At 42.8% G+C, this 14121-nt stretch overlaps 2 protein-coding genes across 2 annotated transcripts in view; both read left to right on the top strand.

Annotated features, from left to right (window-relative positions):
• The first annotated feature begins 1649 nt into the window (after positions 1-1649).
• LOC123501099 (serine protease inhibitor dipetalogastin-like) lies at positions 1650-7392 on the top strand. The gene is made up of 7 exons (XM_045249685.1): positions 1650-2353; positions 3646-3798; positions 4193-4441; positions 4897-5049; positions 5577-5735; positions 6042-6224; positions 6534-7392. The coding sequence occupies exons 1-7, from the start codon at positions 2215-2217 to the stop codon at positions 6995-6997; spliced, it is 1500 nt and encodes a 499-aa protein (XP_045105620.1). The 5' UTR covers positions 1650-2214; the 3' UTR covers positions 6998-7392.
• A 793-nt stretch (positions 7393-8185) lies between these two features.
• The window catches only part of LOC123501100 (putative Dol-P-Glc:Glc(2)Man(9)GlcNAc(2)-PP-Dol alpha-1,2-glucosyltransferase), a 6188-nt gene continuing 252 nt past the window's right edge, over positions 8186-14121 (top strand). The window contains exons 1-5 of the mRNA XM_045249686.1: positions 8186-8613; positions 9218-9403; positions 10184-10346; positions 10507-10634; positions 11053-14121. The exon at positions 11053-14121 is cut by the window's right edge and continues 252 nt beyond it. Of these exons, the coding sequence (XP_045105621.1) occupies positions 8446-8613; positions 9218-9403; positions 10184-10346; positions 10507-10634; positions 11053-11787 (1380 nt within the window). The 5' untranslated portion in view covers positions 8186-8445 and the 3' untranslated portion in view covers positions 11788-14121. The remainder of the gene's footprint in view (positions 8614-9217; positions 9404-10183; positions 10347-10506; positions 10635-11052) is intronic.

Below are 14121 nucleotides of genomic sequence, written 5' to 3'. Positions count from 1 at the left end.
AGAAATGAAAGAATGGAAATATAAATGACAGAAAAATGGAAAAATGGGAAAATAAATGACAAAAAATGAAGGAATAGGAAAAATAAATGACGGAAAATGAAAAAATAGGAAAATAAATGAAAAAAAATGAAAAAATAGGAAAATAAATGAAAAAAAATATGGAATGAGAATAAAAATAGAAAAAAATGGAATGAAAATGAAAGAGAGAGAGAGAGAGAGAGAGAGAGAGAGAGAGAGAGAGAGAGAGAGAGAGAGAGAGAGAATAAATTTTTTTGTTTTTAATTCATATATTTTATCTACTTTATCATTATTTCACTTTTTTCTTCTTTTTCTTTTTTTTATTAGATATAATATTTTTTGAGATATTTAGCATACTCTCTCTCTCTCTCTCTCTCTCTCTCTCTCTAGGTTTATTTTCCATTATTATTCACTATTTTACTTCCTTCCTTTCATCTTTTCTTTTGTCATCCATTCTTCTCTCTCTCTCTCTCTCTCTCTCTCCGCTCTTTTTCTTTCTTTTTTCTTCTTTCTTTCTGTTCCTTTATTTTTTTTCTTTCTTCCTTTCTCTCTCTCTCTCTCTCTCTCTCTCTCTCTCTCTCTCTCTCTCTCTCTCTCTCTCTACACGTATCTCATTAGTGTGTCATGTTCCTGGGAAAGTGTGTTGTAACTGGCCAGGTAAAGCAGGACAGGTGAGGCAATGATTACACTGACTGACACACTGACTGACTGACTGACTGACTGACTGACACACTGACTGACTGACTGACTGACTGACTGACTGACTGACTGACTGACTGACTGATTGACTGACTGACTGACTGACTGACACTGACTGACTGACTGACTGACTGACTGACTGACTGAATGAATGAGTGGTTAGGTGGCTGAGTGACTGACTGAATCACTAACTAACATACGAAGTGACATCTATTCCCACCACACACACACACACACACACACACACACACACACACTACTGAATATTCTTGCCTTATTACAGTAAGACCAATTGTAATACCAAAGCACACAAATATACCTTAAAGGAGGCTGGGAGGAGGGAGAGAAGGGTGAGGGGGCCAGGTGCTAATGAGGCGCTGCGCAGGTGAGCGAGATGTCCTGTCTTTCGTCACGCTGCCGGAACACACGTGGTCTCTTGCACAACTCTGGAGGATATAAGAGAGGGAAGGTCTTTGGGGTCTTCTATGTGGCTAGAGAGGCAGAGGTGAGGTGAGAGACAAAGGTGAGATGAAGTGGGGACACATGCACGTAAATATAGTCGTATCCTAGAGACTAACAGGTGTGGGCTTACTGGTTCACCACATGCTGGAAAGGGGAGAAACACGGGGAGAGGGCGATAAGTGAGAGATAGGGAGAGAAACAAGAGAGGGGAGATAGTGAGATAGGGAAGGGAAAGGGGAAAAGGGAGAAGGGTTAGTATTGATGGTATAGACTTATTAGCTCATCACATCTTGCTAGAAATGAGAAAAAGGGGAGAAGGAGATATGGAGAGCTAAGGAAGGAAGGGAAAAAGGACTCGGTTTAAATCTTACTAGTCTTAAAAAATAAATATAGCAATAAAAAAACACAGGTGGGTTAGTAAATGTACGTAATGTGTCCTTGCACTTATCTCTTCCCGTTTTCTGTCCAAGGTACCAGAAAGAAAGAAAATGAGGTGTGGGATTCTGCTGGCGGTGCTGGCGGTGGTGGCGATGGTGGTGGTGGCCGATGACTGTAAGTATGAACGCTGCATTGGCATCTACTACCCATTTTCTGTTCCATAAGAGCGATTGTTAGGTTACGTTAGGCTAGGTAAGGTAAGGAATGCAAGGTGAGGGACGGTAAGGTAAGGGAAGGCAAGATAAGGCAAGGTTGGGTAAGGTAAGGCAATGTTAAGTACGGTACGGTAAGGTTAGGTAAGGTTAGGTAAGGTCAGATCATATGCTGTAGTCTAAAGTCACCTAATAATATCATTCACTATTCTTAAAACTCATAGACAACTAATATTTTTTCCCTCTTTCTTACCCTCCTCAAAAACCCAACTTAGCCACCAAAACACCAACAACCAACACATTTATTGAACCACTACCACCAGCACCACCACTACCACCACTACCACAAGCACCATCACCACCACAAGAACCATCACTCCCACCAGCACCACCACAACCAGAAGAACCTAATGCTCCCGACGCGAACTGCCAATTAAAGTGTCTGATGTCTAAGCACCGGCGCCCTATCTGTGGCAGCAACGGCCAGACCTACGCCAATCTGTGTGACCTAGAGATGGACAGATTTTGTGGGAACTTGAAGGATCTTTCCGTGAATTCCTGCGGGTCGTGCACGGATCCTGTTGGTGAGTATACGAGAGTCTTCAGAAAGGTTTTGCTCTCACACCACGTCTGTCTATCAAAGGCCACAGAAATCGGGTTTTGAAGAGCGTTTCGCCACTTAATAGTGTGGAAATGTTGTTAATCTGGCTCTAGAATCACGGAAACGCATGTAGAAATCAGTGTAACTTCAACTAGAGCCTTTTGAAAGTAGAGGAGGTGCGGGCAGTAGTGTTTCAAAATATGAGTGTGTGTGTGTGTAAGTGTGAGAGTGAAAGGGTCATTGGCAGCAGGATGTAAGGAAAGAATAGACGAGAGGAGGGAAGATTAGACGAAAGTTAGAGTGTGTTATGGAAAGTAAGGAAGAAAAAGTGGAGAAAGAGTGAAAGGTGCAAAAAAAAAAAAAAAAAGTTAGTGTGAGTTAGCTAAAGAAATGGGTGAGAGAAAGAGAGTTAGGAAGTTAGTAGTAGTTAACGAGAGAAGAATAAGTGTGAAAAAAAGTACTAGAAAGATAAGAAGAAAGAGAGAGAAAGAGGAAAGAACGAGAAAGTTACAAAATTAGTATAAAAGAGAAGAAAACGATAGGAAAAAAATGTTAATCAAGAAATGAAACAGAGAAATGGGTGAGAAAGCCGCCGTGGAACAGTGGAACGTGCTTTGGGGGCTGAGTCAGAGTGTAGATAGGGCTTCCTCACTCGCGGTAACGGTTCCCTAACGAGTGGACTTTCAGATACGATGTCTCCTTTAGCCTGTGAAGAGCCCGTGAAAAGCCCATATGGTATAAATAAATAAAAAAATGAATAAATAAGATAAAGTTAGCAAAGAAAGATAAAAATAGAGATAAAGCAGAATTACAAAGAGAGGTAGATAAGCAAAAAAAAAACAAACAAACAAACAAAAAAGCAATAAAGAAAGAAGGAAACAAAAGAAATAGATGAAAATAAGTACGAGTGAATAGTAGGAAATTAGAATTAGAAGGAAACAAAGAGAGGTAGACAAGAAAAGAACATACTTAAACAAAAAAACAATAAAGAAAGAAGGAAATAGGAGAAATAGATGAAAATAAGAGTGAATACTGCTAGAATATACTTCACTATACACATATTCTGAGGCACTAAGGCATCTTCATTTCCAAGAGGCTCCAGTTGAAGTGTCACGGGTTTTGAAGGAAGTTTCTGTAATTCTCGCGACAAGCTAACAAGTTTTCTGCATTACCAAGTGAACCAATATTAGAACTCGAAACTCTGTGGTCTTTGGAAATGGTCGCGGTGAGAGGAGGAAGTGTTTCTGAATGTGGCGCTCTTATCTCGTACTCTAGAGAACACACGCTGCTGCCCGCTGGACTGTCCTGACATCGACAAGCCCGTGTGTGGAACTGACGGAAAAGATTATCCAAGTCCTTGCAAGGTGGACGATGCAAGGCTGTGTCAGAACGTGGATGTTTATATCGAGCACTATGGCCCTTGTGATCGTACGTATACCTAGTGTGTGTGTGTGTGTGTGTGTGTGTGTGTGTGTGTGTGTGTGTGTGTGTGTGTGTGTGTACTGTTTGTTTTTCTGTCTGTTTGTCTGTCTGTATGTGTGTTTGTTTGTATTTTTTGTTGATTACAGGTAAGAAATGTGTTACCTGTGTGTGTGTGTGTGTGTGTGTGTGTGTGTGTGTGTGTGTGTGTGTGTGTGTGTGTGTGTGTGTGTGTAAGGTAAAGATAAAATCATATGATGTAATCTAACGTAACCTAACCTAATCTATCCTTCACTATTCTCAAAACTCAAAGAAGCGACTAATAAATACAGTACTAATATTCTCTCTCTCTCTCTCTCTCTCTCTCTCTCTCTCTCTCTCTCTCAACCCAATTTAACCACAGAAACAAAAAAACAAACCAAAGGGATCACCATCATTATCGAACCACCAGCACCACCACCAATAATTGAAATCCTCACCACTGCTGCCCCCCCCGAGCTGTGCCCCTTGGAGTGTCCCATGCAGTACCACCCCGTCTGTGGCAGCAATGAGGAGACCTACGCCAACATGTGTGAGCTGGAAAACGACAGGGTTTGCGGGGACCAGGAGGATCTCTATGCTCAATTCTTCGGGTTGTGCTCAAGTCCTGCTAGTGAGTGTGTGAGGGACCCATATTCTTGACCCATATTCTTGACGCGTTTCCATACTGATTCTGGTGACTATTTGGTGATTTTATACAGGTTCAGAATCTCATGTGGGGGTTTAAAATAGTAAAGACTGTGGCCATTAATCTTCTGGCCTCCATTGACCTTTCCTATGTCGATAAAATGGTTTAGTTATACACAAATCTCAAGGTAAAAATGTGTCTCAGTACTAAAGGGGTTACACATTTCCACGGTGCACCTACACTGTTTTCAAATGGCTCTAGAAGTGACACGGGTTTTTAAGAGTGTTTCTGTAACTTTAGCGACATGTTAACAAGTTTTCTGCATTACCAACAGCACCAATACTCTTTACGACTCTGCTAATCGTCTCTGTGGTCTTTGAAAATGGTCGTGGTGAGAGAGGAACCGTTTCTAAACATGCCACTTTTGTCTCGCACTGCAGATCTTGAATTAACCTGCCAGATGGACTGTCCTAACATCTGCAAGCCCGTGTGTGGAACTGATGGAAAAGAATATCAGAGTCCTTGCAAGGTGGACGAGGCGAGGCTGTGCCGAAACATTGAAGTGTACATCAAAAACTACGGCCCTTGTCTTCGTACGTACCTAGTGTGTGTGTGTGTGTGTGTGTGTGTGTGTGTGTGTGTGTGTGTGTGTGTGTGTGTGTGTGTGTGTGTGTGTGTGTGTAAAGAGTTAGCAAGGAATATAGAGACAAATTGAAGAAAAAGAAGGTTATACGGACAATTAGCTTTAACAATTGAGAAAAAGGAGAGAGAGAGAGAGAGAGAGAGAGAGAGAGAGAGAGAGAGAGAGAGAGAGAGAGAGAGAGAGAGAGAGAGAGAGAGAGAGAGTGTGTGTGTGTGTGTGTGTGTGTGTGTGTTCACCTTGGTCGCCTGCTGGTCACCCAGCCAGTCTTCCCCATTACGGAGCGAGCTCAGAGCCCATAGACCGATCTTCGGGTAGGACTGAGACCACATCAAACAGTACTAATATCTCTCTCTCTCTCTCTCTCTCTCTCTCTGTGTGTGTGTGTGTGTGTGTGTGTGTGTGTGTGTGTGTGTGTGTGTGTGTGTGTGTGTGTGTGTGTGTGTGTGTGTGTGTGATCTTTCCACCTTTCACCCCTAGCACCACCACCACCACCACTACCCTGCCCAATAACCTGCCCCATGGTGTTTGAGCCTGTGTGTGGCAGTGACGGCGTGACTTATCCCAGCGTCTGTGAATTGACGCTCACGGCATGCACAACCAACCAACCCGTGGTAGCTGTGTCCCACGGCAGCTGTGGTACGTGTTTAAACAGTCTGGAAGCATTACCAACTCAATGTCACACGTCACCATCTCTACCAGTACCTCAATCCTTTTCTCCATCACTCTATAGCATTACAGTCTGTCCTCAAAGCTTAAAAATCATGGAAATACGTAAAAAACAAGATGCGATAATTGAGATTCACTATACAGGAGCCATAGACACAACACGACACGACACCAGTAACGTCTTGACACACACACACATACCACAGCACTATATCTTCTCCCACAGACCCACAATGCCCACACACACATACCACAGCACTATATCTTCTCCCACAGACCCACAATGCCCCCTGATATGCAGCAAACACCCTGAATTCCGGCCCGTGTGTGGCAGTGACGGCAGGACGTACCGGAACTACTGCTCCCTCCAGCTGGCTAAACTCTGCTACAACAAGGCCCTCCAACTTGCTCACAATGGGATGTGCTTGTTTTCCCGCGTGAATGCCGAAGGGGAAACTGGTACGTTGAACACCCTCGTCATTAGTTTTAGTTATAAATGATGAAAATAGTGCTATATTGACTAAAAAATACCATTAGTGTTTCGTATCTGCATGTTTTTAGATAGTTTTCCTTCTACAGATGAAAGCAAAAAGTAAACTATGAAGACCCACAAATGTTACTATAGTCTTTCACAAACATGCACGGTTTACACTCCTTCCCTTTAAACAGACGAGGAAACAACACACACCAAAAGCCTCCCCGTTTTTCATCAACGCGTAACATTTCCCCACCTCTCTCACTGAAACACTCCCATTTTCTTTCCTGCAGAGACCGGGATGCATGTTTCCAGTGAGTCATGTCGCAACTGGCACGCCCCTGTCTGTGGTAACGACGGCAAGAGCTATGAGAACGTGTGTGAATTGTACATGGCCAAGAATGAGGATAAATCTCTAACACTGAAGCATCCGGGCCAGTGTAAAGAATCCAGTGACGATAGTGAGGATGAAAATGTTGAAGGTGGTGACGAGAGTGCTAAAGATGAGGGTGCTTCTGGTGATGGTGGTGATGATAGTGGTGCTGGTGATAGTACTGGTGATGATGTAAGTGCTAATAATGAGTCTAAGGGTGATAGTGAGGGTGATAAGGATGATGCTAGTGGTGAGGGTGATGGTGATGAAGCTAGTGGTGAGGGTGATGGTGATGGTGATGAAGCTAGTGGTGAGGGTGATGGTGATGATGCTAGTGGTGAGTCCAAGGGTGAAGGTGATGATGCTAGTAAGGATGAGGAGTAAGGATGGTGAGAAGACAAGTCATAACTCAACACACACACACACACACACACACACACTTCATGACTCCTCTTCGTCTAACTGTTTTCTAAGCCCCTCTCTCTCTCTCTCTCCTGCCAGAACACTAAATAGATATGGAAGCTAGCACAGTTTGTCAGTGTTATTTATGCCAACTTTCCCACCTAGTAGATCAGGTGAGGTGAGGTACTCCATAGCTACACGCCAACTTTCATGTAATATAATTGGTGCATTAGACATGGCGGTTCTGTTTTAGCGAACAAACAATGAATGAACGCAGACACCCAGCCAGAGCTACCACGCTGGGCAAACACACCACACTACCACCACCAAGGCCAATTGTGTATGTGAGCTGAAAAATAAATAATACAGTAATGAGGTGAAGTGGTTTGACATCCTGAAGTGTGTGTGGCAGGGAGGCTAGTGTGCAAGTGACAGGGGAGGCAGGGAAGAAGGGAGGCAGGGTCTGGGGCAGCGTGGCGTGAAAGTGTACGTTTAAAAAAGACGAGCATGGGTCATTCTTCAGCGTGCACGGGACTACTACTACTACTACTACTACTGCTACTACTACTACTACTACTACTACTGCTGCTACTACTACTACTACTACTACTACACAATCAGCCATTCCCTGTCACAAAGTCATGAATAAGTGGTGTGTGGGAGACTTACCAACATTACACCCTTCCTGGACCTCCTGAGCAGCTCCCGGCCCTCCCAGGCACCTTCAGACAAGCACCAAGCCTGCACCAGCACGCACAGGCAGCCGTGGCACGTGTTGCTGTCTTGTTCAGTAAAAATCCAGGTTAAAATAAGGTAGCCACACATGAACGCCCGAACACCTTCTCTCTATGCTACTGTGACTGCCCGCGTGACCCTCTCCTGCGCAATTCACAGCCACAGAGGGAACAGTGGAGGTGGTGGCAGCGGGACACAGGCACTGCTGATTCTAGGATGTTTTTATTGTGTATAGTGGTGTGGGTGTGGGCTGCTGTCTTGCTGGAGTCCCTCAACACAGCAACTTGGTCCTTCTCTGGTTTATGACACATTGTTCAGACTGCACCCAGCACCGCCACGTGTCTGATAACAGGGACTTGTATTTTGTTTACTATAATTGCGCGAGGTAAAATAGAAAATAATAGTACAAATAAATAGATAAATACATGAACAATATGAAAACAGAATATTTCAAGACATTTATCCCTTTCCTTTGGCTAACTCTCTCAGACCTGTAAGGGGACTGACAACTAAGTGGCCCTTTCTTGAAATGTTATGCTATCCTTAGCCAACTTTCCTCTTACATAAATAAATAAATAAATAAAATAAAGCATGAAAAGAGAGTCAGGAAAGCAAAATATTACTAACCCAGTGGTCTCTTTAAAGGTCCAGTGACAACAAGAAGACCCAGACCGAGACTCAGATCAGCAGGAGCCATGGGGACGCCGCAGCCTTCCTTCATCTTCCCGCTGGTGGTGGGCTCCTTCACCGCCGTGTCCTACGTGTTCCTGGTGGCGGTGTACACGGTGCAGCCCACGCCCTTCATTGATGAGGCCTTCCACGTGCCCCAAGCTCAAAAATACTGCGCTGGGAAGTTTAGAGAAGTGAGTCTGTGTGTTCGTTCCTGTGATTGTTTCTGTGTGTTGGTGTGTATGTTTCTGTGTTCTTGTCCTCTTGTGTGAGTTGCTGTGTTCCTGTCCTCGTGTGTGTTGCTGTGTGTCTGTGTTTTCCTGTCCTCTTGTGTGTGTTGCTGTGTTCATGTCATTTCTTGTGTGTGTTCTTGCCCTGTCGTGTGTTGCTGTGTATTCTTTGCCCTGCCGTGTGTTTCTGTGTATTCCTGTATGTTTGTGATCTCTTTTGTGTGTTCCTGTGTGTCTGTCTTGTCGTGTGTGTTCTTGTTCTGTCTTCTGTATGTTTGTGTTCTTTTGAGTGTTTCTGTTCTCTTGTGTGTGTTTCTGTGTGTTCCTATACTCGTGTGTGTTGCTATCTTGTCTGTGAGTGCTCCTGTCCTGTGTGTTTCTGTGTGACGTGTGTTCTTGTCTTGTGCTGTGAGTGTTCATGTGTGTTTCCATCCTGTCTTGTGTGTGTTCTTGTGTATGTTGCTGTCTTGTGCTGTGTGTGTTTCTGTCCTCTTGTGTGTGAAATATTGAGAAGTGTGTTTTGTAGCGACAGTAACACTAACACTAACACCCTGTAACACCCTGCCAGTGGGACGCCAAGATCACCACACTGCCGGGCCTCTACCTCTTCTCCATCGGACTGAATGGACCAGTGTCGTGGGTGTTGGGACGCCAGCTGTGTGATGTCTTCTCCCTCCGCGTCACCAATCTTGTTGCCGCTGCCTTCATGCTCTCCTCACTCCACAAGCTTCTCACCTTCCTCCATGGTACTAAGGTGAGGAATTGTGGTTGTTGTTGGTGTTGTGGTGGTGGTGGTGTTGTAGTAGTAGTTGTAGTTATAGTTGTTGTTCTTGTAGTAGTAGTAGTATCTGTTGTAGTTGTAGTAATAGTAGTAGTTGTTATTGTAGGCATAGTAGTTGTTGCTGTTGTTGTTATTGTTGTATTTTCACTCTTACACATTGGTCATATCTTTCACCCCTCCTTCCTTTGAATCTCACCAAATTAACTATTACTGCTAACTCACACCTCACCAAGCTAGAACTATCACTATTATTCACACCTCACCAAATATACTATCAATATCACTAACACCTCACCAAATTAAAACTATTACTAACTCACCTCTCACTATTTAACTATCACCATTGCTAACTCACACTATCAGGCTTGTATTCTCAAAGACTTCTGCGCTTCATCTCCACTATTTGAAAGGGGTTTTATTTAAGTTTACACAAGTTTTTTAGGTGTTTTTACATTTCTAGAGGCAGTAACAAGATTTTTACACTATTAACTGTAGAAACACTCTGCTAGTCATCTCTGTGGTCTGGGAAAATTGTCATGGTGGAAGAGCAAAGCGTTTTCAAAGAAGTTTTTATGTTTATAGAGGCAGAGTGACAAGATTTCTACATTATTAACTATAGAAACACTCTTGAAAACCCTGCTAGTCATCTCTGTGGCCTTGGAAAATTGTCTTGGTGGGAGAGCAAAGCATTTCTGAAAACAAACCATCACCAGCATCACCACAGTAACTCCCCTCACCATCTTCCAAGCACAGGTGGACGGGTGGAAGCTGATCCTGGCGGGGGTGAACCTGTCGCTGCTGCCGGTGATGTACTGGTTCACCTTTCTTTACTACACCGACATCTTGGCAACGCTGGTGGTGCTGGTCATGATGTTGCTGCACTTCCACCGTGCCCCTACTGCTGCTGCTGCCATGGGTGGGTGCTCTGGGGGTGGAGGAGGGGTAAAGGCCTTATTAATCCCCACATGAGTTTCCGAAGCTGTATAAAATCACCAAACAGTAAGCTGAATGAATATGTAAATGGCTAAATGCATCCTAGTACTGAAGGATTTAAGCCTCAAACTCTTACTCTGCAGGGGTGGTGGCGGTGATGATGCGCCAGACAAACATCATCTGGGTGGGGTTCCTGTGTGTCCTCCAGGCTGCTGATGTCCTTGGAGCACGCATGTTGAAGGCTCCTATCAACACTGTGAATGATGCAAAGGTGAGGCCTGGTGCATTGTGAACTGGTGATATTTTGACAGTTTTATTTGATGATATTTTGACAATAATTTCTATACTCACACTCAACACACTCATAATAACTCACTCTTTTACATATCTTTTCCTTCTTTTCCATCTGCTTATTCTATTCCCCTCTTTTCCTTCATTTCTCTTTCTTTTCTTTTAATTTTCACTTTGAACATCACTTCTACACACACTGAACACACCCTATTTACCTCCACACACTCTACATATCTTCTCCTTCTCTTCCTTCCAACTTATTACCCTTCTCTCCTTCCCTTTTCTTTCTCCTTTTCACTTCACACATCACTGCCAGTCACACTCAACACTCCCTATTTAGCTCCACACACTCACGATAATTCTCTTTTTCACATCTTTCATTCACCTTTTCCCTTCAGACACTGGTGAAGAGGCTCCGGAAGACAGCCACCAAGCCATACCGTCTGGCGGAGGTGCTGGCGGATGTGGTGGTGGAGTGCTTCGGGTATGGCTTAGTGCTCCTCGGATTTCTGGTGTTCGTGACGTATAATGGAAGCATAGTTGTTGGAGATCGCTCAGCACACCAAGCGACTCTCCATCTCCCTCAGCTGGGATACTTTGCTCTGTTCTTCATCATTTTCTCTCTGCCTCATGTTCCTCACCACATCAAGCCCTTTCTGAGAGTGTGCCAGCGTCGTCCTGGTCTCTGTGTCGCTGTTCTGGTGGCTGGCGTCATGGTAGTGCATTCCAACACACTAGTACATCCTTATCTATTAGCCGACAATAGACATCTCACCTTTTACCTATGGAACCGGTTTTATGGAAGGTACGCAGCTGCTCGGTACATCATGGTCCCTGTGTACATGTTTGGCGGGTTCATGGTCCACTCGTTCATTCAAAGCCGCAGTCTAGTGTTTCGTTTGCTGTATCTCTTCTGCGTGATGGCGACTCTAGTGCCACAACGACTGCTTGAACCACGATACTTCATCATACCCTTCCTGGTGGCACGGCTGCAGACGATATCACGCAGCTGGTGGCTCCTGTGGGCTGAGACGCTCTACTTTCTTCTCATTAACTGTCTCACTCTCTACCTGTTTGTTAGTAAGACTTTTCTGTGGGAGGACAGCACCGAGCTACAGAGAATAATTTGGTGATGTGCTCGGCTGGGATGCCCTTGTTTGTTTTGTGTTGTTGTGGTGTTTGTGGGTGTTTTGTGTTGGTTTTGGGTGTGGTATGGGGATGTTTTTCTTTAGTGTGTGTGTGTGTGTGTGTGTGTTTGTGTGAATGGTTTTGGTATCTTATGTGTTTTTAAGTGTTTTTGTATATATATCTATGTGTGTGTGTGTGTTTTTGTGTGTTTTTAAGCTTTCCTTGTATATATCTGTGTGGGAGTTCTTTGTGTGTGTGTGTGTGTTTTTTAACTAGTTTATATCAATGTGTTGGAGACTTTTAAGAGACGCACATGTCAATATCCCATTAAGTGTTGCATGTTATCCTGTGTTGCCTTGAGTGTTCCATTACCCTTGTTTTCCACCTTGTCAGCACACAACACACCAAGTCGACCCATGTTTCTCAATCCAAAATCCAAGTGTTTTAAGTGAGAAATGCTTGTGCCCTCAATCAACACTGTTTTCCAAGCCCTCAGAGATGAAATAGCCAGGTTCTTAAGTGTTTCTCCTGTCTGTGGTGTGTAAACTGTATTCGTGTGTGTGTGTTGTATATCTTCCTAAAAAAAGTATTATTGTTATTGAAAAGATTTGTGTATTGATGTTATTTTATCCAGATGTTTACTAAGATATTTTTATTATTATTATTATTATTATTATTATTATTATTATTATTATTATTATTATTGTTGTTGTTCATGTGTTACTCCTATGGATGTTAAGTCTAGTCTATCCTATTTATCTATTTGTTTACCTGTTTATTCTTGATTTCCTCCTATAACTGAGTACTTGGTCAAATACTCTCATTATTTGGTTGAGTAGAACCATTTGTTATATATGAAACTTGCCATAATGGAGGTTACAATTCACATTTATAGATTTGCAACCAATTTTCCTTATCTTATATTTTTTTTCTGCACCACTACCACTACTTAACTAAACTCAAAAACACCCTTTCCTCTTGACCATTCAATGCGATTACTACTACAACTACCACTAACACCATTTCTAACTGCTTCTATCTCTTAACTAAACTCAAACACACTCCCTCCTTTTAACCTTCACTGAGACAAAGTACAAAGCTTTCATTACCCATTGAAGACTAGAGCAGACAGGAGAACAAAGGACCTGTAGATAGATGCCAAGGCATCACCAATACTCTAGAGTGATGCTTAGTGACTCTGTAGCCTGATAACCTCTGTATTTTGTGATAGAGAGGGGATATGTGTGACTGAAGAAGAGGAGGGAAAGGAGTAAGAGGTTGGAGGAGGAGGAGGAGGAAAAATACAATAAAATCAATAGAAAGTTCACATTTTGGGAGGTAATAAGGAACTGTGACTAGAGAAGAGGAGGAAGATTTGTGAAGTAGAGAGAAGAGGAGGAAAAGAAGGAGGAGGTTGGAGGAGAAGGAGGAAGAGGAAAAAAAGCAATAAAATCAACAAAGATAAATTTTGTGAAGGTAATAAGGGTGTGTGTGACTGAGGAAGAGAGAGAGAGAGAAGAGGAGGGAAAGAAGGAGGAGTTTGGAGGAGAAGGAGGAGTAAGGATAGATGTTGTGGAGTTAATAAAGATCTGTGTGACTGAAGAAGAGAGAGAGGAGATGAGGAAAGTAGAAGGAAAAGAGAAAAAAAATGAGTTAGAAAATAGAAGGAAAAATAGAAAAAAAAGGAAAAGTAGAAAAGAGAAGGGAACAGAGAATAAAATAAAAAGTAGAAAAGAAGGAAAGAAGAAAAGGAAAAGCAGGAGAAGGAATAGAAAAGAGGAAAAAGAAGGAAACAAATTAGAGAATAGAAAAGTAGAAAAGAAAAGATAAATCAGTTAGCAAATAAAAGGAAAAGAAAAGGGAAAGCAGGAATAGAAATGAGGAAAAGAAGGAAATAGAGAATAGAAAGAAAAGCAAAAAAGAAGAAAAATCAATTAGCAAATAGAGGAAAAAATAGAAAAGGGAAAGCAGGAATAGAAGAGGAAAAAGTAGAAGAAAAGAGAGGAAAGAGTAGGAAGTCTGAGAGAAAGGACCTTTTTTTTTTTTTTGCACCTCTTGTAGTGAACTTAGTGGTATTTATGTGCTTGTATGAGGAAACCAGAGACAGGTACTTTTTTATTTCTCTCTCTCTCTCTCTCTCTCTCTCTCTCTCTCTCTCTCTCTCTCTCTCTCTCTCTCTCTCTCTCTCTCTCTCTCTGTGAACCTCCGTATTGTTGTGCAATTTCCTATGACTGTATTTGCATTTATTCGTATTACTGTCATTTTTTAACCGTATGAGAGAGAGAGAGAGAAAGAGAGGGGGGGGTACTGAATAAGGCTAGTGTTTGTATGTATATATC

Source organism: Portunus trituberculatus, chromosome 8 (genome assembly GCF_017591435.1).
Source record: "Portunus trituberculatus isolate SZX2019 chromosome 8, ASM1759143v1, whole genome shotgun sequence".
Classification (NCBI taxonomy): domain Eukaryota; kingdom Metazoa; phylum Arthropoda; class Malacostraca; order Decapoda; family Portunidae; genus Portunus; species Portunus trituberculatus.
The sequence above is the reverse complement of the archived record's forward strand: the minus strand, read 5'-3'. Positions and strand labels throughout refer to the sequence as shown.

Excerpts from the sequence above, each read along its gene's own strand:
- LOC123501099 (XM_045249685.1), top strand. The coding sequence starts at position 2,215 with ATGTCTAAGCACCGGCGCCCTATCTGTGGCAGCAACGGCCAGACCTAC. Across the intron at positions 2,354-3,645 it reads GTCGTGCACGGATCCTGTTG|AGAACACACGCTGCTGCCCG; the intron begins GTGAGTATACGA and ends CTCGTACTCTAG. Across the intron at positions 3,799-4,192 it reads GCACTATGGCCCTTGTGATC|AAACAAAAAAACAAACCAAA; the intron begins GTACGTATACCT and ends ATTTAACCACAG.